Source organism: Tachypleus tridentatus, chromosome 2 (assembly GCF_004210375.1).
Source record: "Tachypleus tridentatus isolate NWPU-2018 chromosome 2, ASM421037v1, whole genome shotgun sequence".
NCBI classification, from domain to species: domain Eukaryota; kingdom Metazoa; phylum Arthropoda; class Merostomata; order Xiphosura; family Limulidae; genus Tachypleus; species Tachypleus tridentatus.
In genome coordinates, this window is record NC_134826.1 from 104,958,876 (window position 1) to 104,986,727 (window position 27,852).

General features: G+C 33.6%; 1 protein-coding gene across 15 annotated transcripts in view; it reads right to left on the reverse strand.

Moving 5' to 3' along the window:
• The window catches only part of LOC143244753 (uncharacterized), a 145,687-nt gene that overhangs the window by 82,952 nt on the left and 34,883 nt on the right, over positions 1 to 27,852 (reverse strand). For 7 of the 15 annotated variants that reach the window (XM_076489997.1, XM_076489996.1, XM_076489990.1 and 4 more), the window contains 2 exons: positions 25,497 to 25,702; positions 6,062 to 6,286 (listed from right to left, as the gene is read on the reverse strand). In XM_076489997.1, the coding sequence (XP_076346112.1) occupies positions 6,062 to 6,286; positions 25,497 to 25,702 (431 nt within the window). The remainder of the gene's footprint in view (positions 1 to 6,061; positions 6,287 to 25,496; positions 25,703 to 27,852) is intronic. The other 8 variants (XM_076489989.1, XM_076489999.1, XM_076489991.1 and 5 more) reach the window with 5 other exon arrangements.

Sequence of the window (27,852 nt, forward strand, 5' to 3'; positions counted from 1 at the left end):
TTGAATTGTGCGGCTCCAGTTGGTTCCAGGGGAATCCGCTTGGTGTCGCTAGGTTCACACAGATCAGCTGATTACGACGCCATTTCCCGATTGCAGATATCTTCATTTGTGTATTAGCTACGCGGTTTTAAGTGAAGTGCGATTTTTTTGTTTGGCGGATTTCAGAATGAATGACCTGAAGGAGCAACGACTTGCTGTGAAATTTTGTGTTAAACTTGGAAAATCTGCGACTGAAACTTTTGCTATGCTTAACACGGCTTACGGTGATGTTGCTATAAAGCGTACGGCATGTTTCAAGTGGCATGAACGTTTTAAGGATGGTCGACAGTCCATTGAAGATGATGAGCGTCCTGGACATCCTTCCACGCCAACTGACGACCCACACATCGACAAAATCAACATCCTGGTGCGGGCAAATCGATGTTTGACTGTCAGGGAGCTTTCTGAAGAGTGTGGGATATCAGTTGGATCTTGTTACAAGATTTTGACCGAAAAATTGAAGATGCACTGCGTTGCTGCGAAATTCAGCCCTCAGAACTCGTGAGTTTTTGGCCAAACACTCGATCACTGTTCTTCCCCACCCCCCTACTCACCTGACCTTGCTCCTTGCGATTTTTTCTTGTTCCCCAAACTCAAAAGACCCTTGAAAGGAAGAAGATTTGAGACGATTCCCGAGATTAAGGCAAATCTGACGAAGGAGCTGGAGGACATTACAAAGAAGCGCACCAGGACTGTTTCAACAAGTGGAAACACCGTTGGGATAAGTGTGTGCATTGGGGAGGAGAGTACTTTGAAGGGGTCCCAGACCTGTAACTTCTAAATAAAGTACATTTTGTTTTATGACGTCAGTACGCGTATTTTTTGAACAGACCTCTTACTTTGATAAAAGTGTTAATACCTACACAAGCAGTCCTGACATACGTAAAAGAACAAATGTCATAATTATCATACTGTGGGAGATTTTAAATAATTCCTTATAAAATTAAAACAAACTTATAATACTAAAATTTGGTAAATTAACAATATTTTAATACCAAAGTGACTTGTGCACAATGCAAATATAATCGTTTAGTTACACTTTGTATGTGCAAAAGGTTGTTGCTGGGTTTGTTTGGTGTTTTATGGAGCAAAGCAACTATCTGTGTCAATTATCCAGTAAAAAAATTAAATTTAAAGAAAAATTATTAAAATTCATGAAAATAAATTAAGGTAAAACAAAAAGTTTAATTTATAAATTATAACATAAATAGCATTAAATACAATTTGTATAGCTAGTCTACAGTGGTAAGGGAAAAATTAAAGTAATACAAGTTATAAAGGACTTTCTGTAGCATAATTGTAATTATCATAACTCGTCAGGATGACTGAGGGGAAAGTTCAAAAAACAGTGTTAGTCACCTGAAGTGGGCCTTTCCAATTCTGGTTTCAAGTTATTTGACATTACAGCCATTTTCTAATTTCGAATCGAACTAGATGTACTTTGATTTTTAAAAGAGAATCACATTAAAAAATGTCTAATGTATAAATTTAAAAAAAACTTAAATAGCATTAAAAAGATTAATGGCCTTTGAAAAACTAAAACATTTCTAATGCAGACAGTGTCACCAAATGTCAATAACACTGTCTAATATTACAGATAAACCTTGAGACAGAAAATGTTTAAAATGTTGCTGTCGTTGATAGTCATAATGATGGCAAGAGAGAAGAATGTGGCTTATTGTGACCTGAGTGTTACACAGACAACACAATGGTGCATCAGTCCCAGATAAAATAAAACAACAAGTTAAAAAACTATGACCAACGCATAGTCTAGTTAGAACAACTTCCTCTTTCTGATCCTTACAGAAGCAAGACAGCCAAAGTCCAATACAGGGTTTTATTTGGAAAAGCTTGTTTTCACATTGCTCACTCCAAGTCGACTGCCAACTGGCATGAAGTTAAGTTTTGAATACAGGACCACAGTCCATATACGGAACAGACACAACAGTGATAGTGCCAAAGCAGACAGATTTAGCTGCAGCATTGGCGAGCCCGTTCCTGCAAATACCAATATGGCCTGGTATCCAGAAAAACTGAACAGAAGTAGATGTTAAAAAGAAATGGGCCAGTTGGTTTTGAATATCGGTGAGAACTAATGTGAAGCAATTCCAGGACCAGTAGAGAATAAGCCAAGTCAGTATAAATATTGTAATTTGAGTTCTGCTTAGCTTCTATGTGATCCAGGGCAAAAGAAACAGCATATGGTTCAGCAATAAACACAGAAGCTGTAGAGGGAATTCTGCATGCAACCAGAAAACCACAACAAAACCATGGCAGAATCCACATAGTCACCTGATTTTGAACCATCCATATAAATAAGAATGGAAGGATGGTTCAAAAGGTGTTCACCAAATAACAGTATTTCCAATCGGAAGTTTCAGCTTTTGTCAGATGACTTAAAGATAGCTTACATCTGAGTACTATAATAAGCCATGGTAGGATGGGTTGACCAGTGGATACAACAATGTTATCCAAGGACAGGCCCAATTCATCCAGCTGCAGTTGGATACAAAGGCCAAAAGGAGCAATGGCAGATCATCTGTTTTGAAAAAGCATGGCACACTAAGGAAGGAAAACACAACCCTAGGTGTGATGCTTTGGTAAGGAACGAAGTTTCGAAGCATATAGTAAAAACAGTTGCAAATGGCAAAGGTGCAGAGGAGGTTCATCAGACTATATATAAGCTCTGAACTCGGGAAGGTCTTCAAGGCTAAGGTCCTGGCATATCCATAGATCAGTGATCCATACTGTTGTTTCCATTGAATAAGAGCATGATATATTTTTAGCATGGAACATTGATCCACTCTTGAAGTGATGGAAGAGATGACATGGAAGATGTTCAGTGGTTTTGTATATTTGACCCGTAGCTGCTTGATATGTGGTATAAGGTCAGCTTATGGTCAAAGATAAGACCCAAGAACTTTTTCTCAGAGACCACAGGTAGCACAACTTCACCAATACAGACTTCAAGATCAGGATAAATACCCCTTTGGTGGCAAAAGTGCATGCAAACGATTTTAGAGAGAGAGAAGTTAAAGCCGTTTGCTGTGGTCCACTTCAGTAAATGACTGAGGGCAGTCTGTAGCTGCCACTCAATATACCTCATGTTTAACGAATGACCTGAGATGTGAAAGTCAACAGAGCCCATTTGCAACAGTAAAAGGGAGCTGTTAGTGATGGTATTAATTTTTATCCTGAAAAATGTAACACTCAAAACACAGCCCTGAGGGACTCCAAATTCATGTAGAAAAGAACAGGAAAGCATCAAACCCACACAAACTTGGAATTGCTTGTCCATTAAAAAAATTTTAATAAAAATGGGAAAATGGCCATGTAACCCATATAAATGGCAGTCTCACACAATGCCATACCCCCATATTGTATCATAAGCCTTCTCAATACCAAAGAATATTGATGCAAGATATTGTCGTTTGAGAAAGGCTTCTCTGAGTGATGTTTCAAGTTGAATCAAGTGGTTCATGATGGAGCACTATTGTCAGAACCCATACTAGGTGGGGGCAAGAGGAGGTTGTTTGATTTGAGGAACCAAAAGAGACAAGTATTAACCATCCTCTTTAAGGTCTTACAGAGACAGCTCATCAAAGCAACTGGAAAGTAGTTTGAAGGAATCTTGGGATCCTTCCCAGGCTTAGAGAAAGGTAGGACAATAGCCTGGTGCCAGGCATCAGGAAAAATATTCTCCTCCCAGATCCAGTTAAAAACAATCAGAAGAATAGCAGGAGACAGATGGTGCAGCATTTCATAGTGTACATCATCAGGTCTGACCAATGTACTGCCAAACCATTGAAGGGCCGGACTGAGTTCCACCACTGTAAAGGGACGATTATAATCATAGAGACAATCAGCTCGAAAAGACAGAGGTGTTTGTTCTGCCTGAGTCTTGATGGCTAAGAAGGTGGAGGAAGAAGCAGAAGTGCAAGATACCTGGAATAAGCTTTCACCTAGAGTATCAGCAATGCTCAAGGTATCAGATACTTTCTGACCATCAAACAAGAAGATCAAGAGTGGGACAGTATTATATTGCTCACTGACCTTTCGAATCTTGTCCCACATGACTTTAGAACTGGTGGTAAAAAATATGCTGGTTGTGAACTTAATCCGACAGTCCTTCCGGATTTGAGGTCTTACCCACCGAGCATGTACACAAGCCTGCTGGAAAGCGATGCAGTGGGAAGATTGTGGGATACCTACAAAAATTATTCCAGGCCCATTTTTGAGCCTTCCGTGCCATGTGGCAGGCAGGATTCCACCATGGATGAGGACATCATGGGAAAACGTGTCAAGGTGTTAAGAATACAATGAGCAACTTTCTGTATAATGCAGTCAGTTACTGCTACTGCACAGTGATGTATTGATGGCTTACAGATGATGGCATGATCAGGTTCTGCAAGAGCAGTGAAAGAGGGCCAGTTTACTTGATGCAGCTTCCACACATGGGTGGATGTTTAGATCCCAGAGGAAGTAAACTGAAAGAACAAAACCTTCTTTGGGAAGTCCTCTCACCACGTACAGGATTCCACACCAAGGGGTAAAAGGTTGTTACATGCACACTTTGATAAGTGCAGGTGTTGAAGTGAGAATTTTGTGCACAAGTAGTGATAAGTGCAGGTTTGGGTGTGTGAATAGTGTATATAACCCTTCTATAAACAGGTCACTCTTTATAGGCACAATAAATTATGACACTGTTGTCAGCCCTCAGACTTGCAACCAGTCATCAGGGTGTCTTTAACCTTGCATTAATAAAAATTAGTAACTCATAATATCTAAAACATAGAAACTTCAAACACACAGGATGATAACCAAGGGGCATTATAGAACACTATTCAGTTTTTGTCAACTTATGATTTATAATACAAACAAATTCAATGTTTAACAGCTATTTAGTATGCCATCATATATGATACAAAAAACTGTTTATGGGATAGCCAGTTTTCACATATTGGATATATACATTTATGTAGCAGTAAGTCTAATGATGTCATAAAACTGGTACTCTGTGGACCAAAACAGTGCAATAAAAATCATAAAAAGTATTAAAACTAATATAAATAAGTAGTATACATACCTTACTCTAAAACATAAAATCTATGAACTTTGACTACAAATTTATCTGTATGTACAAAAAATATGACACTGTTACAAAGGTTTAATTTTATCAAAGAGGCAAAATATGAAGTTAGCGTTCATTACTGATTTACAGAATTCGTGCATTTTTGCAAGCAAAACTTTAACTGACAAAGCAATTTCTTCTGTGTAATAAACATGGATAGACTCATTAAGGTAATATTTTACCTTTCTGTAGCATACAACTAATAGAAAACCACTACTAGCTTATTTAATGAAGTTCCACATAGCTTTGAGGTAGTTCCAAACAAAGTAAAAAAATTTCCAAACTTCAGTGTAGTGTAACTGCACAAGAAAGACAAATTTATAGCAAATACATTGAGAAAAAAATTCTGTTTTCAAATATCGTATTCATAATTTTATTAACATCAGAAAACAGTAAAACGAAACATAAGGACAGTTGAATTTGTTGTTTTTACACCACCACTTTCAGAAATTCACTGCTTCCAAACTATTTTAGCTTAAAAAAAACAACTCAAATGAGTAAAATAATTACAGATTTGAGCCTTAAATTTCTTTAAGCTCTTTGTCCACAAGCAGGAAATGTAAAGTTTTTTTTATCATCTTATTAATAACTAAAACAGGAGGAAAACATTAAAACTCAGGAAAATAGTTTCAATTTTTAAAATTAATTTATGTATAACAAATGTAAATGAAACTTGCATAAAAAAAATTTCAAAATCTACACATTTCAGTTATGATTTCATTGATATGTAATTTGAGGGGATAGATCACAATTCTTCAAACAGTAATGTCATTTTACCTCTAAAATTCCAAGGTACAGAACTGGAAGTGATCAAGAAACAGCTTTGTACCAAGTACTGAAATTACTATCAAACTTAAATAATTTAAGTATTTTAATAATTAAAAATTACACCTTCTGAAGAAGCTTTCCTTGAATCATTTGCTTCTTCATTATCTTGTTGGGTAAAGGCAAGTTTCTGGAATGATTCCTGACTTTTCTTACCCTTACAATGTCTTCCTTCTCTCTTATCCTCTTGATGGAAATTAAATCCCACTAACTCAATAGTTTCAGAATGGCTGGCTGGACCTTCACTAAACCATTCAGGTTCTTCCTCTGTAACATGAACATCTGTTTGACCTTTAAGGAAAACATAATACCTAATCTAACAATAACTAAACTTGAAAGAAATAACTACAATCACCTATAATTCACTTTTAATGATGCATAACACAAACATGGAGGATAAATAAATCGACTGTTTTATTTACAGTCTTTCATATTTTTTTCTTTAAAGTTTTGTCTTGTATATTAAGTTTGCTTCAACATAATTCATTTTCCTTAACACATTGCTTTCAAGGTTTCATTTTGCTAGCTGCAGTAGTCACCATTTCTGGCTATAAAATCATAAATAAACACATAAAAACCAACAAAGTTTCATTGGTGACCTCGGATATCTTACAAAATGGCATCACGTTCAAAATAATTTTTTATCAACTTACATGTAATAAATATATTATACTTATAATAAACAAGTCATTTAATGTGCATCATTTAGATATAACAAAAAATAACATCCAATTAGTTACATAACATCACAAAATTTACTGAATGTCTTATCACAACACAAACTTCTGTAGCTTTCAAACATACAAGTTAATACAAATACTTTTTTTCAAAAATAAAAAGAACATCTAGAGAAAATATGAAAAATTTGTAACTCTCAAATTTATGGTCTGTATCAAAGTATTCTTCTTGTCTTCCCATTATATTACTTCTTTTACCCTTACATGAACTGTAGCTAGTCCTTACATCAAAAAACAATAAAATACTGCTCAAATTACTTTACATGTCATAGGATAATGTAGAAACTTAATTTAAGTGTTTGTTTCAGCTATCTTGGTAGTAAGCTTCCATAGTAATTGATCAGACTACAAGCTGTGACATCATAAAACTGTAGTTACAATACCATTTATTTAAAAATTCATAAGCTTTACGTAACACAACTCTGAATTTACACAAAATATCTGAAAGCTTTTATGAAACAAGACAATTGTGAACAGAAAATCAGAACTTTTAATAAAGTATTTAAGTAAAGATTTGTATGTGAATTTTCAAAGCCCACACCAAGTGCAAGGCAATTGTCAGAGTAAAATTGAACATTATGAAATAAAAATACCTTTTCTTCTTTACATCAATTTCAAGAGATTTTTAATTTACTTATATTCAAAATTTCAATTGTTTACATTTTCACAGTTTAATTTTCTGTCTTTATTACCTGGTTTTTGCCATGTAGGTAGGTAGGTATTTTATGTTTAATGGCACAAAGCTACAAGGCTATCTGTGCCAAACAAGATGTAGCATACTACAATGGTATGTGAAAATTAAGGTAAAAATACATAAAATATGTAAAATTAAGACCTGCCAGGAAGACTAAAGCATTAAGTTCAAACTTGGTGTCAGCCACCTGAAGTTGGCCTTTCCAGTCCCAGGTTCAGGTCGAAATAAAATTGAATATGTGTAAAAGAAATCATGCTAAATAGTCCAATAAATACCTTAAGTTAAAAAGACCAATGGCTCTTAAAAATGTAAAAACACAAGTGAGGCAGCCAGTATCACCTACAACATTGGCTAATGTCAAGGGCAAACCTACCTTAAAAATATGTTTAAAATGGCATCATTGTTCTTGGTTGTAACAACGGCAAGACAATAAAATATGAATGATTGTGACCTTAGTGCCACACAGACCACACATTGGTGTATCAGTACCAGATAAAAGGACGTGGTGAGCTAAAAAACTGTGACCAATGCATAGCCTAGCCAAAACAAATTCTTCACTTCGATCTTTACAAAAACAAAATGGCCAAAGAGCCAAAGGAGGCTTGATTTGAAAAAGCTTATTATTTAGTTACTCCCTCCAGGTCAATTACCAACTGGTGTACAATCAGGTTTTGATAACTGGACCATAGTTAGAAGAGCTAGATACATGAGAGAAACATTCACCAAAAGTATTGGAAATGCTCTGAGCATCAGCAACTTCATGACCATTGAATATTAAGATAGAGAGGCAGAAGTATACCATCCACTCACCTTCAGGATCTTGTCCCATATGATTTTTGAACTGGTGGTTGAAGAAATGCTGGAGGTGTATTTAATCCAAGAGTCCTTCTGGCTTTGATGTCTAACTCACCAAGCCTGTGCACAGGCTTGTTAAAATGCAATGCAGTTTGAAATCATGGAATATCTACGAAATTTATCCCAAGCACGTATCTGAGCTTTTCGTGTTATAGAACAAGCAGAATTCCACCAAGAGCGGGGATGCTGTGGGAAAGATGTCGAAGTTTTGGAGATGCACTGAGCAGCTGCTTGGACAATACAATTAGTAACTGCTGCAACACAATCATCTATTGATGATTTATATAAGATGGCAGGATCAAGTTCTGACAGAGCAGTGAAAGAGGGACAGTTGGCCTGGTCCAACTTCTACTGAGGAAGACGGGTCAGGTGGCACTTACCACAGTCAATCTTTCTTAATATGACAGGAAAATTATCACTACCCCGTGGATTGATGTCAACCTCCCAAGAAAACCAAGTGAAAAGTGAAGGGGAGCAGAAAGAAATATCTATAGCAGTAAATGACTGACTGGGTGTACGAAAATAAGTGTAAGAGCCAGTATTGAAGAGAGGCAGGTTGTGATTCAGGAGTATATGCTCTATAGCACGACCCCTAACATCAATACAAGAATCACCCCAGAAGGGATTATGCCCAGTAAGATCCTCCAAAATTAAAAAGGGGATTGGTAATTGCTCAATAAAAGCATCAAGGTCTGATGGATGATAATTTTTTCCAGGGGTAAGTTACAGAGAGCAAACAGTGATGGTATGACCCAAGGAGATATGGATGGCTCCAGCCTCCAAGAGCATAATCAATGACAAGAATTGGTGGGCACTTGTTCATCGACCAGCAGTGCTACTTCCCCCATGTCCTTGTTCTACACATGACCTGTCATTTTGGTACAAAGAGTATTGTTGAATTGTGACTGTATTAGCAGGTTTTAAAAATGTTTCCTGTAAAGAAAGACGTTTGGGATGATAAAAGTCAATCAAATCCTTGATGTCATTCACATTTGATTGAAAATCTCAACAGTTCCATAGGATTAGTGTGGCCATTTTTACTTATTTTGGAGGAGTATATGGCAAAGAGACCTTCTGCTTGCAGCCATGCTTTTTTTCTTTACTGGATGTGGGTTGGTCACTCTCTAGTGATCCTTCTCTGGATCGAGTAAGCAGGTCGATGTTTGTAGATATATGTTCCAATGATTGAGGATGTGAACTAATGGTTTGTTTAATTTTTGGGGTGTAACAGGAAGAAGATCCCATGGAAACACCTAAGCTTGAACAAGGTGAAGTTTGGTAACGAATGGAAGATGTGGTAGGGACAGAGACAGAAGTAGATACTAATTTCTTAACTTTGTTGATTTTGGAGAGTGCTAGATTAAGATGCACTGTTAAGGATTCTGTAGTAGGCATGGAAAGGTCAGTCTGGACTCCTACTGTAGTAGTGGAATGGATTACAGCAGCGTAAGTCTGAGATGGAATTGGGAATAGTAATTTCAAAGCCTCTGGATAAGTGATATTGTGAACCGTCTTTAAAAATTGTACTTCTTTCTCTTCTACTCATCTAGAACAAGAAGTAAAATAGGAAGGATGTGGACCATTACAGTTAACACAATGTGGTTCTATTTGGCATTCAAAAGTATCATGGTCTTTACCAGCACAACGAGCACATGTCAAGGAACCATGGCAAGATGTTTTCGAATGACAAAATCGTTGACAATGAAAACATCTAACAATGTTAGGAATATAATGCCGTATCTTACAATTCAGATATCCTGCCTTGATTATGGTAGGAGGACATGATGCTGTAAATGTTAATATTAGAACATTTATCAACTCATAATTCTGTCTCTAAGAGTAAAAATTCAGCACATGGCTGCAACACCTTGGCTGGTGAAACCTGCGAGGATCTCTGACTCAGGAATGGTCTTTAATTACCTCTCAACTCTCACTTCTCTGGAAGAATTCAAAGTAGAATGAGAAGTAACCTCAATGGGTATATCCCCATTGGCCTTTGATTTCAAGGAGTTTGGAATGTTGGGATGAAGATGTTTCCACTAAAATGTCCCCAGACCGTAATTTTTTTACCGATTTAGGAGAGCCAGCAAACCCTTCTGAATAAAAAATTGAGACATCTGCCCTAAGAGTTTTTCAGTTAAAGAATGTATAATTAAAAATTGCAGAACAGATTCAAGTTTAAGTTTTACTGTACAGAGTCATCAATGCGCGGTCATTTGCCAGTAGTCTGATTTTCCTCTATGCTGTCATGCTTGTTTATTTTCTTTATTTGAGGGGTATCCATACTAAAAAAAAAGAATATTACAGTGCCCACTGACACCACCCACCATAGAGTCCTATGAAGGGATGCACTAAAGTGCCATTTAAGGTCACTGCAACAACACCAGGGTACCATGATTATTACTCCCACACACCAGTATCAGACAATATCCACTACACCTGTTGTGGATGTCCTATGCTGGCACTCAGTTGACCCTGGCCCAAATGGACTAGCCAACTGATCTTGGAGGGGCCACCCCAAGACTGCCCCATTTACAGCAATTCAAGGCCAAAGTGGTGTGTTGGAGTTGGACCCCTCAACCACCAGGATCCTCTCCTCCACTTCACGGGTCACAATGCACGGCAAACACAGAGGTGGATGTTTAGATCCCAGAGGAGGTAAACTGAAAGTACAGAACCTTCTCTGGGAGATTCTCTCACCACGTACAGGAATCCACATCGAGGGGTTGTGCCACGTAAAAAACTTTTGAAAAACAACACATCACAATGGAAATGCACACTCACAGATCCATACACCAACATACTGTACACAGCAGGGACTTGTGCATTTTAACATGTACTTAAATAGGCCTAGCTGTCTTTTTATAAAGTGTAAAGTCAAAATCAAATTTATGTATTTTTCAAATATGCCTTCTAGAACATAATACAAAACTCACTAAAACAGAGTATCCAAAAACAACTATAATTTAACAGACTGCTTCCCAGTGCAAAAGGATAGTTGCAAGAGTAAAACAGGAAATAAGCTCATTCTACTGGTTATTAATAAATGCACCAAATAATATACAGTTTTAAAAACTGCCTTGCAAGCTTAGAATAGACTGATGAAGCTTCTATTGAAAGTTGGGAAAATTCATTAATATCTTAACAACAAAAGAAGTTAAAACACTGAAACTGTATATTGGACCTTATAATCACAAACCAAGCAAGTGGTTCATAACAGTTTGTCCACAGATTTCACAAAATTCTTACAGAACAGACAGGCAAGAACCATCTTAAAAGCAGACTTGTTCCTGAAACAACCCTCAGGTCCTTCTGTCTCAATGGCTAAGACTGGTAAATATTTATAATAGAAAAACATTGATTTCTGATTGTTCTTCATATTACTCTCATTTCACAAGATTCAGAAAAAAACAGCTACACATTTATTTCAAACCTGGGCAAACCTGCTAAAAACACTCCTGCACAGGTCATAGAACCAATTTTGTGTTGATTTTTGAAAGAGGAGGAAAGATTTTATCAATTTTTCCTCATTACTGGCCAAGTTTCTTCTCAAAGCCATTCAAGCACTGAAGCCTACAGCAAAAATTCTTAAACTTGTGCTCTGCAAAAGTCCTCTCCATCTTTATTCAGCATCAACCCATCAATGCAATCAGAAGAAATCAAAAAGCCATAGAACCTCAAATTCAGGCCAAGGTATATGCTGTTCATCGAATTTTCTCTAAAAACACTAATCTACCTATGCACTTCATAAAGATAGTGACAATGTTGAAGTACAGTGCTGACTGTATTTTATGTGACGGATGTTACTACCACATATTTCACCTTACAGCCGAACGCCCACATCAATGACCCTTCAACTCTTGGTCAAACAAAACACCTAGACATCATAGACAACCAATGGACAACTTCCAATGAGAAACTATGAAAATACAGTCGAGTCCAGATCCAACTAGAAAAAACATGAATGCAGATACAGATAACTCTACCCAGAAGATGTCAACTCCCTCTCATAACAGCATGCCAAGATTCAGCAGTCCAAGGAAGAAAAGTGACAGATCATGCAAGACTTCTGTTCCAGTTCCACAGAATTCAACTACCAGCCAGATTCATACCATTAGCAAGATAACTATCGACTCATCAGTTCAAACAGAAAAACAACCTACCATCACTCAGAAAACATAAACCAAAATCACAAGAAGAAACAAAGCATCTCAGACCAACAAAGAACAACTCACCAAAGAAGAACAGCCAGTTGTTTCACCACCAAGACCACATTTTTCACTATCACCAATGGGCTTCAGGTGTGAAAACAAGTTCATGAAGAAGTTACTACCTGATCTACAAGACCGTAGCTAGCAGTTTCCATGTATACCACCCTCACAGTTCAATTTTTCTTTTTATTCCTATGTTTCTTCCCAGCAACTTCCAGGCACGGTCTTGGTAGATTTTTCGGCACCCAAGCTGTGAAAGTGGGTTTTGTTGGGGTACTCCCATTCCCCCCCCCCACAGTAAAATCTTTGGCATTGGATCTGTGGGTCCCACCCACATTCTTACCTGATCCTGAAAAGAGCCATTTGTTTATTCAGTTATAGTTAATTTTAAATCAACTCGCCAGCCGCCAGCATATTCTGATCATGGGCCAAGGTCTGGCTCACTTCACTTATGCCGCCCTCGTCTGGTTCACATCTTTCGAATTACTCTCAAATACCCCATTCCACCTTAAAAATGTCAAAATGAAAGTAAAGGAATAAACCCCATCAAAATTTAAATAATTTCTCACGTCAGGGGACAAAGAGGAACTACAACATTCCTGAAAACCCCAATTAGAGAAAGAATTCTTCAGAATTCTCTCTAAACTAAACCCCTGCCACGTTCGTTTGAATTTGTGCTCTGCAACTGAACAAACCTCACTAAATTTGACAAATACTGTACACATGGTCAAAAAGATTTGTAGCTTAAGAAAATAATGTAATTACTATTTTGAGTCTAGTATGTTTACTTATATTTAAAGTCTCCACTCTTAATCTTGAAAATACAATCTTTGCATTTTGATTGAGCTTGTTTCTGCATTTTGAAAAATTCCTATTCCCTTTCTTTAAGCTAACAAATTTTAATTTGTTGCTCTTTATAAATTGTGTTTATTTATGCTGTATATGCTATACTGCTAAACACAAAATAAGAGAGAGAGCCAAGAATGCATGCACATCAAATGAATGTAACTATAAAATGTGACAACAGCCAAGCCTATACTTAATCCTATAACTACTGATGACTATCACTGTTAATAGGTAACACTGCTTTCATCATATTTCATCTCCAAAATAAAATTAGCAGATGAAAGTTTTTGAAATTTGACAAGGACTTCTGCAAATACATGTAGTTTGAGAAAAGTATCTTAATTGTGATTGATTTAGATTTTTTATGCATTATTAGCTTTGAAATTACATTAGGAAATGTATTTCATGAAAAAATAATTAATAATTATATTTATGCCAAATTTTAATTTTTTACATTTATGTTTTAATTCATTATTTTAAAAATATCTAAAAATATTTTATTATTCCATAAAATACAAACTTAGACCAGATACAATATTTTTAAATCATATAACTCTCCTTTTGTTTTCAAGTAACACAGGACCAACAATATTTCTAACTAAACACAAATAATAAGAAAGTATTTTTTTTATTAATAAACAGAATTACAGATCTATTATTTTAAACTTACTTCGTAAGTTTATCTTTATATGAAATTTATGTTTCACTGTACCCACTGTGACAACAACACAAACTGTGTTTAACTGCTATAATCACGTCTCGCTCCAACTCAGGCAATCTTTTCTCTCACTGACTAGCGCAAATGCATTTGAACATTATGGTAAAAATGATAATAAGAAAACAGATATGCACTGTTATGTGTACATTACTTGAATGCAATTTGTTTGATCTTTCAAACAAGTTGATGAAACTTTGTAGAATAGACGGCAACTACCTGTTGTGGCGACAAAAGTGTAGAGGACGACGTGACAGCAGGTGGAAGACTCTCGGAATTTCAACCTCTACACTTATGTAGCCACAACAGGCAGTTGCCGACTATTCTACAAAATTGTAATCATGAATACTCTGCCTAAACAATCTGTCAAAGAATTCCAAACATGTTTATTTTAATAAATGTTCTTGTATGTCATTTCACAATAAAAAGTACAACTTAAACTTCCACTACCAGTGAATGTATATCAAAGTTTACATTACATGAAGTTTTATAAATTGACTGATCCACGACTACGTTATACACTGTAATAACATTTTACCAAAGCTAAAAAAACCATAAATTAGAAAGAATGTTACTTTCCAGCTGTTAAAAGGTCAGTCTAGGTCACATTCTTCTCATTACAATTGTCCAAAGGCAAGATTTGTGTTGTAATTCAAAAGTGAGTGCTCTCAGTATTTTCACCCCTGCTGTCTAAATGTATAGTGTATATATACTCTGTCAAAATGCCCATAAAGCTTCCCCTCCTCTTCTGACGTGAATATGTCTAGCCTTTTCACAACCAAAACGCAGTACCTGTTTTCTAATGCAGTCTGAGTTTCAAGTATAATTAGGCCTCCTACATAAATAACTTTAGTTACTAGGAGGAAGACAGTATACAAGCTTTAGATTATCAACTAAGCTTGTTTCTTATTTGTCAGATTAAGATCCTGAGCATTTCAAATCTCATCAAGGGTAAGAGATGTCTAAGTATGATATTCATAAATATTCACAGATGGTATATTGTTTATGATGAACATTTAAACAAAATTCCTTTACTGAAATTGGTTTCAGTGTACTTTGTGATTTTATGTTTCAGTCTATGAACACAAATATCACAAACACATATGGAGTCATATCTTTCAATAAAATGAAATGTCAAAAGTAGTTACAATCTTATGCATAACCCAAAAAAAATGTTTACATGTACTTCTTCCTCCAACTTACACAAAATGTTAATTTGTACTTATTACAAATATACAGGATAGCAATAACTAATAAGCTATTTTTCTTTAAAGTATGTGTTGTGAATAACTTCCAGAACAGGAAAATTTCCTATAATGTAAGATACACCTTTTTATTTGAATCAAATGTTCTTTATAAATTTTCACAAATTTATATCTTACTTATGAAAAATAGTTAAATAGGATTCATTAGTATAATTACATTGAAAGTTGTTTTCAGTGTTGTTTTTTATTTTATGTTTAGGTCTATACATGTGGATAAAAAATGTACAACCTTTTGCGATTTATAAAAAATATTAATTTATTGTGTTTTGAAGTCTCCAGAAGACTAATAACTAATAAAATATTTCACTTTATAAGAATATCATTTATAATGGAAAATATTGTTGAATAAAAGTAAGTCTTGTAATGTGAGATTACCTTCAATATCTAAAACTTCTATCTTTTGTAAGACATACTTGTTTTTGATACACAATGTAAGCACCCAAGCATTACAGATTATATATTATTTACTATAATTTGTGTTTTAAACTGTATGTGTACACTATGTATACTGCTGTTCTAAAACACTATACATAATAAATGGTGTATAACAACTGATACATTTTGTTTAGCCTAAATACTTAACTGTGACAAACAGTAAAAATTTAATTTTTAGTGGAATTTTATATGTATTCTCAGAACTTGTACATTTACATCTAAGCTCAATAGTTCAAATGTACAATGTTTTCATTGCATATCAGCCAAAGATTAATAATATTCTAAAATTTTCCTAAACAGCTTCAAAAAATGAGATTGATTCTCTACAAAATAATCTCTGTTCATGAAGCATTCTTGCTCTTTTTAACTTGCTCTTCAAAATAAGAGTTTCTTTCTTCTAAGGAAGAGGTGGAAGGCACAACAACAATGAATGCAAAAGAGCATCCACAGAAACCAGCACTGCTAGATACGATGATCCTGACCGATGCACAATGGAAAAAGACTCACCACATGACCCTGAACAATGGCTAGAAGCAGGATCAAACAAATACCTGTAGTGCAGAGCAGAAATAGGAGGTCTTCAAAAATGAGCATCACAAATTGTTGACTGACTTCATCCAAAAATAGTATACTTCCTATCAAGTAAGCAATGTCAGATTCTTTGACAGATTGTTTAGGCAGAGTATTCATGATAAAACTTTGTAGAATGGATGGCAACTGCCTGTTGTGGAAACAAGTGTAGAGGATGACATTTCAAAAGTCTTCTGCCTTTCTAAAGACAGAAGACTTTTGAAACATCATCCTCTACACTTCTCTCTCTGCAACAGGCAGTTGCCATCCATTCTACAAAGTTTCAGGTTTCCATTCTTCTTGATTTTTTCCAACTGTTTTTTTATTCACAACAATGTCACCAAAATTAATGAAGACACAAAGAGATTTGCACACCAGCATGGGGAACACCAAAACAATTTGTGAAAGAAAATAAAAATGCTCAAAAACACTTAGGTTACTCTTGGGTAAATTTTAAGCTTTTATTGGTGTTACTGTTACTAGTACTCAGAGCATAGCTCAATTATCTTCTACAGAATACTAGTCTACCACCCCTTCATTTCAATAACACTAACTTCCTTCTATATAATCAGGAGAAAATTTTCTATTGCTCCTCACTTCCTGTATTTCAATGACATTACTAATAATCTACCTAAAACTAGTGCTATGCTCAATAAACTCTTCAAAGTCAGGTCTATGTTCTAACATCTCCCAACATTTTTAACAGAGCTACCTAAAGACAAATACCTGAACAAATGGTAGGAATCCATTCAAACATCTCATTTACAAGCCAGCCAAATGAGGGATCAAGGTGTGGGTTTTAACATGTTCAGATACACAGTCTAAATTTTTTAGTACACTCTGGTAAAAAGAAATCTGTACCTTTCAAGGGCTTAGCTGACACAGTTACAATGACTCTGATAGAAAAGTACCCTGGCAGGTAACACTTTCTATTTACTGACAAATTTTAATCTTCTCCAACTGTGGCACTTGACATTTATCTTACTGCACTTTTAGGAAGAACATGGCCTACTTTTCAAATATATTTCCAGATAAATTAAAAATGTGAGAATCATAGTTTTTAAGCTGTGGCTCAGTGAATGCTGTGATGTAGACTGATAAACAATATTTATGATCTATCGACAAGATAAGAAGATTTGATATTGTATACACATTCCCTGGCTTGTTTTTTTTTTATATTAAAAACTGTCACTGACATTTTAATAACCTATGAACTGTGTCTAACTATTATCTATGACACAGTAAACTGTAAATCACTCAAGGCATGTGCAGTTCACATTGTGCTATGATTAATAAGCCACAGCTAACTGTGGATTGCAAGAAGTTAATAAAAGAGACTGATATGAATGACCAATTTCTTAGCTATTATGTCATTCTCCATAGTTTCCTTTACTCTTGTTGGCCTGTCTATTGTTAATTGTTTTATTCTTTTTAAACAGGTAACTAATAAGGACACATACAAACAAAAGAACTTCCATTTACAATTAGCAGAATTCCTTGTGAAATCACTAACTCAAATTAGAGGTTTTTCTAGTTTGTCAAGTGATCAATCACCATTTCTGGCAGACAAAAATGAACAGACCTTATCTGGAAAGCCTTTCCTTGCATACGTTAACTCTCTCAACATGGGATCAGTTAATCTGACTGAAAATGTGACCTCTTTGTACTTATTTAAAGTCTCTATAGATTTAATACTTCTAATGTTCAATATAGTACAAGTTTCTTCACATACTTTGGAAGTCTTTCACAAACAAAAAGTTATATTTTGTTAATGAACTAAAATAATGATTTATCCATGAATTTATGAAACATATCTTTTGAACAGTCCATGTGTAAAGTAATTTTCATGTTAAAATTGAAAATACTTTTCCTTATCTCAAAAATATCAAATTTCCATTGTGTAATCCTTAAAATCTCCTAAATGCTCATCCAATGTTTTTCCCAGTTAAAACTTTTGTATTTCATCTGTTATTTTAACTACTCTGATAAGATCAGTCAATTGGATCAACCCCATAACCACCAAAAACACTGAAATAAATTTAAAATACCATTTTTTCTTCTAGAATGACTTACAGTTGTGACACAAAATTTCTTTAATCCGTGTTGACGAGAAAACCCACAGTAGAGAAAATTATATATTTAAAAAACAGCTGGTATGGATAGAGAAGTCACTAACAAGGAGCAAACAATGTTTCGACTTTTTCGGTCAAGCTGATGATGACCAAAGAAGGTCAAAACATTGTTCGCTCCTCTATTAGTGCCTTCTCTACCCATACCAGCTGTTTTTAAATATGAAATTACTTTAGTTTATCATAATTACTTTAGGCTTAAAACAGTATACATCTATTACTGATAAACATTTATTGTTTTAGACCTTTGAACCATAGCCAACTACTATCCATGACAAGTTGTAAATCACTTGAAGAACATGCAGCTCATATTGTACTGGCGAATTACACTACACGCATCTTATGAACTATTTTTTTATTTATTATTATTATTATTTATTTTATTTAGTCTAATCTCAACTAACCTTAAAAAACCTTTATTTTTACATCTTAGACAATTTTATAATAATAAATAAAGAATAAACACTAAAAATCAAAATTGCTTACCCAACATTCTTTTTCTTTGCTGTTGATTTTTGAGGAAATTTGAGCATACATATTGTATACTAATGGCAGTAGTGTATTAAATAATGCACCAAAAAACAGACTAATAGCATGCAAAAGGCAGACAATTTACTCTAGCTCTCAAACTTTTTCTGGCTTTATGAATATACAACAAGATCCATTAAAAATTTATCCAAGTTGGTCATTATGATACCCATGTGAACCAAAAATGTAATTTAAGTTAAACTGACAATTATCTATTCGAAAAACAACTTAATACAATACATAGTTTGAAAGATGAAAAATCTTGACTTTCTATTGGTTACAGAAATATTAACAAAGCCTGAAGGAGAGGATGTGACAAGGTAGGTGTGACAAAAGTTGTATAATTTTTTATTCATAGCTCTGTAACCAAAATAAGTTAAAAGCCATACAAATTACAGTTTGGCTGCTCAATAACGATTCTATAAGAAGCTTTTTTGTTTAATTTCATACATTTCAAAGAGGTGGTGCATAAAATAAAGATATTTCGAGAAAATGTCGCTGTGTAACACTAGGGGTAGTTCAGGATTTTTTAAAAATATATCCATACACAATAAAGAACTTAATACAATTAATGTATGGATTATTAACTAAGTGTTTATACCATATTAATACGTATAATGGAAACAAAAAAAGTTAATAAAATTTTTAATGTAAGTAACCAAACTGTGTGTCAGGCAAAGTAAAGGACACCCAGGTCAAAAGAGTTAAAAAAAAAAACAACAAAGGTGCAGACTGTGCCTCCACACACAATAAGTTACGATGATTTGCAAGTTCTGCAAGAACCATCTGCACGTAAGACACTTTAAAGAGTATTATACTTCTAAGACTCTTTAACGAAGTTAATTTTTTTCTATTAAAGACAGTCAACATGTGATGGGTAATTAGATTCTCTTTTACACTTGTTACATATATTCTGAAAATAACTTCAGTCATCATATTTCTAATTTTTTTATTATAAAAAATTCAAATATCACTCAGTCTGACTTCTTATTTTTATCCTATTAAAAATTATCATATATACAATTTTTTTACACTGTCCTCAACATTTATATCTGTCTTTCAATTTGTTTCAACTGCAATTTATAACATTTTAAATTGTTTTTGCACTAATTTTATAACTGTTTATATAATTTTTTGTATAGCCAATTTTTCACAAAGACATTTGACTATGCATACAGTTTGGAAGAGCATACAAATTCAACATTTTGTGTATTCTGAATATAACCGTTTTTATTTATTGTACGTTATTATGCTCAGTTTTCATAATTTGTCTGAACAACGTAAAACGTTAGTTTCTATATAAACTTTTCACAGTTTCATTTCAACTACTGATAATCTACACTTTGTTATTCATCTTCGGATAACATTTTGATGACAATTTTGAGTTTCAGCTTTCATTTATTTTCCCATCTACTCCTGATTTACAAAACATTATGTATACGACTCAGTGCATTACATACCAGTTTGTTTTTGATTACCAGATAACTACCACATTTTTTTAAACTTGGTAACAATGTTGAAATGTAATCTTAATTTCTTTCACATGATGCGCATGAGTAGCAATAAACTGTGTATTTATTTACAAAGTTTATTTGTTCATTTATTCACCTTACAATTTACACATTTACTTCTAAGTACTTAGCATCTGTGATCATTGATGCTCCTCTTTATAAAAGTTACAAATCAAGGTATGTATTCTATACAAGTTTTACGTAATTTCATTATCCCCTTTTATAACTTTTTGCTAAATAGTAAAATAGTTTATTTTTTTATTACTTAGTCTTGTTTTAATTTATCTGGGTAAAGATAGTAAGAGCACGAATGAAAAAATAATTACTACAAGTAGTCAAACTATTATAGTAGGACATATAAATCCAACAAACTTATCTTCAAAATATTGAATTCATACTTTTATTATGATATATAAAATAACCTAAATTATGTTAGTTATAGTTGCTAATTTAAATGCAAAGAAATATAAATGGCACAACCTCTTTAGTTCAGAGGCTTAAGACAATGCATATAGTCAGCATAGTCCAACTATATTGAACTTACAACACTGGTGGTAATCTTAACATTCATCACTCAACTTTTTCAAAAAACATACTAGTTAATAATGCAATGTAATGATTAACATAAAATATGTATTATAACTTTTTATGCTACAGAAAAATTATAAAAGTCATGTGCATGCCATGCAGTTCTTTCCCAAGGCTAGATTTATAAAACAAAGGACTATGATCCTAAACTATAAACATTCTCAAAACAATACATCAATTTTCATAATAAATACCACCCATTTTGCTGTTCTGAAACACAGCAAATAACATTTTACCACTATTCTTATCCTGTTTTGCAAAACACAAAAATGCATAATTGAATAAGATGGTACCAAAATTCACACTTTATGACTAAGATTGGTTAAAACACTTACCACTAATGTTAAACATACCCAGAGGCTGCTGTTTCATAAAGAAAAAAATTAGGAAAACATTTTACTACCAGTCATAGATGGAATAAGCATTAAAATACAAGGAAAAAAAAAGGTTTTAAAATATTGAAATTATATGTCAATACCAGAAATAAACAACCTTAAGACACCAAAATTTATTTCTTTTTAATTGGACACTATATTTTGCTTTACATCTTCTTCAGGAACATTCCACAAAATTAAAAACCATTTGAGGCTTTGTAGTGTCAGTTACAGTTTGTATTTTAGTGAAACACTCATGAAGCTATAAAGCAAAACACTGAGTGTCCAATTAAAAACAAATAAGTTATGGTGTTTTAAGGATGTTAATTTTTAACATATTAAAATATATTTTATACATAAATGTGCACTACAGAAATTACATAATGAGTTCCCAAATGTTTATTCAATCATCTATCATGCAGCCTTGCTAACCCTAACTTAAACTCTCAAGAAAAGCTAAAACTGGTTTCCTGATTATGTATTACTGCTATAAAATTGTTCCCAAAGGCATCTGGCTCAATTCCCCAGATTAAATAATGGAGACTCAGAAATCACAGAGAAAGTTGGTTAGAAGTTTCCTTATTATGAAAAAATTAACAAAGTTATTTGCAAAGAAAAATAAGCATCTAAGAGTAATCCAACAAAACCAAATAATTTTAAATATCCCAATTTCCACATTTACCTGATTAAATCAGTCATCGCATGAATAAAAAAAAAAAAGTTACACAAGACAACAGAGAAGTGTATATATGATGTAATAACCACTAAATCAGACTCACAAGAAATACTAACAATCAAGAAAACACAACAACAATGAAAAAGAAACAGTAGAAAATAATCTCTCAATCTTGACTTCCTCTTTGAACCTACTAGCTGAAGGACCTGGTCTTGCTGTGACAACTACACTTTCCAACCAAGTGTGTTTAAACACACTGACTTCTCTTAAACAAAATTTCTATTCTATTCTATGAAAACATTGCTATAAAAAATACAGAAACGATCTGCTTACTATAAACAACAATGAAAGTAACTGTAATGTACAGCAAAATGTTAAATCAACCTCTACTACAGCCAAAAATGAAAAGTGATAATGTAAATTCAATTTGAAGATCTACAAATGGACAACAAAATTCTGCATTTCATCCTTCACAATGGTCACTTTTAATTTTATAACAAACTACATCTCCAATTAAGCGGTGTTGCAACTGATAAAAGAATCACTGTTATTTACGGCAATATATGTGCATGTTATTAAAACAATAGCACTTGTCAGGTGGTATCAAAATTCCAACACTGAACTTGATCTCTGCCTCAGATAAATTAATGAAGTTTTTAGACTGTAGAACCATCACCTTCTATCTTTAACAACATTTTTAGACACACTAAATTCCAAACACCATCTAATTCACCCTGAATCACTTGAATTACAAGAGAATAGATGTTTCTTGAAGTTACCTTAAGGATTGAAAATGACAATAACATAGAATTAGAAACCAATTAGTAAACCTTTTTTCCTTAACTTCAAATTCCATCATCTTAAAGCTTCCAAAACTGGTAGCACACAATTCTCTAGAATGTCATTATATGCTGTAGCATAAAGATTTCCCTTTACTGGAACGAAAGAGCCTATTCCAAACAAAGAAAAACAGCACCACACCATTATTCCTCCTTCACATAACTTTACAAGTGGCACTATGCATTCAGGCCGGTAGTGTTCTCCTGGCATCCGCCAAACCCAAGTTCGTCCATCAGACTGCCAAATAGTGAAGCGTGATTCATCATTCCAGAGAACTCCTTTCCACTACTACAGAGTCCTAGGGCAGTGTTCTTTACACCATTCCAGCTGACACTTGGCATTGTGCATGGTAATCTTAGTCTTCTGTGTGGCTGCTCGGCCATGGAAACCCATTTTGTGAAGTTCCCAATGAACAGTTCTTGTGCTGGTATTGCTTCAGGAGGCAGTTTGGAACTCGGTAGTGAGCACTGCAACTGTTGACAGACGATTTTTATGCGCTTCAGCACTTGGTGGTCTTGTTCTGTGAGCTTGTGTGGCCCACCACTTCATGGATGTGCTGTTGTTGCTCCTTGACATTTCCACTTCACAATAACAGCACTTACATTTGACTGGAGCAGCTCTAGCAGAGCAGAAATTAGACAAGCTGGCTTATTGGAAAGGTGGCATCCTATGACAGTGCCACATTGAAAGTCACTGAACTCTTCAGTACAACCCATTCTACTGCCAATGTTTGTCCATGGAGATTCCATGGCTGTATGCTTGATTTTATGAATCTGTTAGCAATGGGTGTGGCTAAAATAGCCAAACCCACTAATTAAAAGGGGTGTCCACATACTTTTAGCCACGTAGTGTATATAGCACTATCATATGACATTAAATATGTAAGTTAGAGATCTAATATGTTATTAAATACATCAATTAGCATTGCTATAGGTTATTAAATATGACTTAGCCCTCTAATACATATATATACTTGAGCTAGGGATCTGATTATGTTATTCAATGTTTTAGATTTTTGATATGTAATCGAATACTTGAGTCAGAGATGTTATTGAATATTTCACTTAAAGATCTTATATGTCACTGAACAGTTGAGTTAAAGATACGACATATCATCAAATACTTAAGATAAATCAAGAACCTATTGTTCAATTGAATACTTGACTCAACAAATGTGGCAAACTCAATGCCATGTTGAAAGTTGCTGAGCTATTCAGTATGACCCATTCTACTGCCAATGTCTGTCTATGGAGATTGCATGGCTGTATGCTTGATTTTGTGCACCTGTTAACAATGGGTGTGGGTGAAATAGTCAAACCCACAAATTTGAAGGGATGTCCACATATCTTTGGCCATGTAGTGTATATTAATTACAAAAATCCAAGGTTTTAGTCTGTCAAAAGACATTATTACATTGTTTTCTATACAAAAACTTAATTTCTCTTACAGTTCAAATCTTATTTCCATGGGAACAGCTGGGATTTTAATAGCTTTTGTTGCATAGCTAGAAAGCCAGAAAAACTGATAGTTATGAACATTGTATTCTAAAGACAGCTAGTGTGGGTATTAAAACTTTAATCAAAATAAAGAATAACAATTCAACCTTTTCAGGTCATCTGCAGTTTAACAAAGAATAATAAGCATTGTTTGCTTTTTATATAGACTTATTCTCTGTTCTTTGGTGCATTACTTAAAACTCAGTACAAAATCATTTAGTGCAACAGTACCATTAGTATAAAAAAATTTAGTCAAGTGTCATCAACAGCCGACAATAAAAATCTATGTATATACTTTATTTCTTGTTTTTTTTATATGTATTCTTCATTTATTATAAAAGTAACTAAAATGTAAAAATTGGAAACTATATGTTAGTTTAGGTTAGAATAGAGAAAATAGATAACAATAAATATTCAGGAGGCATGAATGCAATCATGCAATCATTGTGGGTAATGCAATTTGATAGTGGAACATGAGCTGAATGTAACCCAAGTGATTTGCAACTTATAATGATGCAAATAGTAGTTAAACACAGTTCTAAAATAAAATAAGAAAATATAAGTACATGTATACTGTTTCAAGTTTAAAGCTACTTAGAATAAATATAGTTTCATGTTACAATTTGGAATCATTCTGTACAAAAAAGGGTAATTTAGATTTATTTTAACTTTGATGTTGGTGGTTACAAGACTGGCCAAGTTGACCAATACTGTGTAAAGTTAGGGTAGAGAATACAGCAGATCAAATATAAAGTTTTATTTAAAAAAAACTTTATAATTAATTTATTTAAGATCTTAACAAAGGCAAATGATGAAGACATCTTCTGTGCAGTTTGTTTATACATAAATTGAGGTCAGAGTTCATTCAAATAAGTTCTGTCCTCAAGTTATTTTCAGTTTTTATGAGTAATCATTATTTTCTCTCTCATATGGACAAATAAGGCTGGAATACGAAAATATTGGATTTTTCATAAAAGAGAATTTCAATGAATAAATGTCACTCTCTTACTTTCACAATTTAAGTGTTTTACCTCTTTCAAATCTTTTTTCTCCATATTCACTGAATTGAAGTCGACCTTCTTTTTCTCGATCATCTCGATCCAACCTGTTACGTCGATTTCCATTACATCTGTTGTATCCATATTCTCGTTCCTGCTGATCTTTGTTGCATTGGTCCCTATTGTGTGCTAATATTCTTCCACTGCCAATTCTTCTAACAGGTTCATGACAAACAGCACTGAAATTGACATGTACTATAGTTTTCCACTCTTAAGGTTTACCAAACAATATTTTGTAAATTAGTGCATATTTTTTCTTTGCATGTATTAATTAATTTACTATTTACTTCTTTCACAAAATCTTTTATCGTGTTTCTTGATAAAAACAGTTCAGCAGGTTACACACAATTTAGGTGTAAAGTTTTTTTTTGCATTTTCAATTTTATATTAACATTCTGCTGTAAGTGCAATCTTCAAATTATCTATGTAAAATATGATCAAATATTACAAAACTAAAAGTAACAACAGAGAGGTTTAACTCTGACTATGGAGTTATGTGTATTGCCCCAGTTACATAGCAAAAAAGTAACCACTAGAGAATACATACTATAACTTTTGAAAACATAAGTATTCTATAAAATTTAGAAGATTATCAGTAAATATTACAAGTCTTCCATACCCAAATATTAGTTTTTAATTAATTAGTATGACTTTTAATTAAAAGTTGGCTCAGGATTTTTTTTCTTTTGAAACGTTCACTATCAATTTCAAAGGTCATTTTGATTTTAAAATTAAAAATACTTTACTTCATCTAAACACTGTCAGATTTCACTTGTATTATCTCTAATAATCTGTTAATTAAATATCAAATGTTTTTCCAGTATTTTATCTGTTATTTTTCCTTCCTTGACTCTACATAAGATTGATTAATCTGACCAGCCTCATAACAAACACACAAAATTAGGAAATAAATCCAGATTGCTCTTTTTCTTTCGGGAATAACTGCAAACTGTAACATGAAACTACAAATATTTATTCTAAATGGCTTAAATCTCACAACACTACTTCTATTCATAAGCATAACTTTTGTGTTTTATTGACCTTTGAACCACGTAACTAATAATTTCACCCAGAAGTTGTAAATCACATTGTGCACATGCAGCTTAAGTGAACAAATCAAATTGCATAAACATGGCCTTTACAAAGTGCAAATCTCTTGTTCTTCTTGGACTTTTGACTACTATATCAGTATTTTGTAAAATTTAGTGACATTTCAGGTACTATATATTACATATGTATTACTATTTATAAATAAATCCTTAAATTACAGAAAAGTAAACAAAAAGAGAATCCTCACTAACTTCAGCACCTGATATTCTTTTAGGCAGAAGTAAATTGATCTGCAAGAAATTCTTTTCCTTTTTTTTTTTAGCTCTATTTGTACACAAATACCAACTGTGGGGCATGTATAAACTCAATTCAATTTTGCATCTCATCCAACTTACCCTCAAATTGACATTCTTTTAGAAAGTACTAAAAATAATTCTGTGAGACCTTGGGCATGGTAAAGTATATCAAAAGTGTTTGATCTCTCAAGACAAAAACTGTAATTACACAGATGTAAAACCTATGAACTAAAAGTTTATGCTTGTAAAACTCAAAGCTATTATTTAAGCCACTACACTGCAGCTAAAATGCAGAGAAAACAATGATCTCTACTACTTGCAATGTTACTTTTTTTTTGTAGTGATGCATTGTAATTCCTAAGCTTTCTCAAGTATCTTACGTGGAGAATGTAAAAAAAATATATTTCTTGTAGGTTTTGTAAATGCATTTAAAAGTAACAAAAATATTATTATACCAATACCAGAAAATTCCACAGTAATTTACCTGGCTTCTTAAGCTGTATTTGGAGGAGGGGGTCTTAAAAAATTTCATTCTGATCAGCATATCACCTTGATCACCACTCTTCAAACACTTTAACAATTAAAAAAGCTTTACCAATATAAATACTTAATGAAGCCTCACAAGATTACATTGTTTAAAATGAGCACTTCTGATTTGTTATAAAAATGTACTTAAGAGAAGCAGGCATAGGCACAGTTACGACAGAAAGTGTTCATACCCATGCGTCGTGAGTAGTTTTTCCTCATAACTTAAAAAGTATCACGATTAAAATAATGAAAGTACAGTATATTACACATATTATACTAACACACATCCACATAATTTTTTTATGTAAATTGAACGACAAATAAACTGTTTATAAACAAATAACCAAACATAGGAGGGGTAGAAAGTGTTTGTGCATCTACTTTAATGGTCAGTTGTGTAGCCTTTCAAGGTGAATTACTTGGTGCAATCTCTCCTCATAGCCCTCCATGATCGT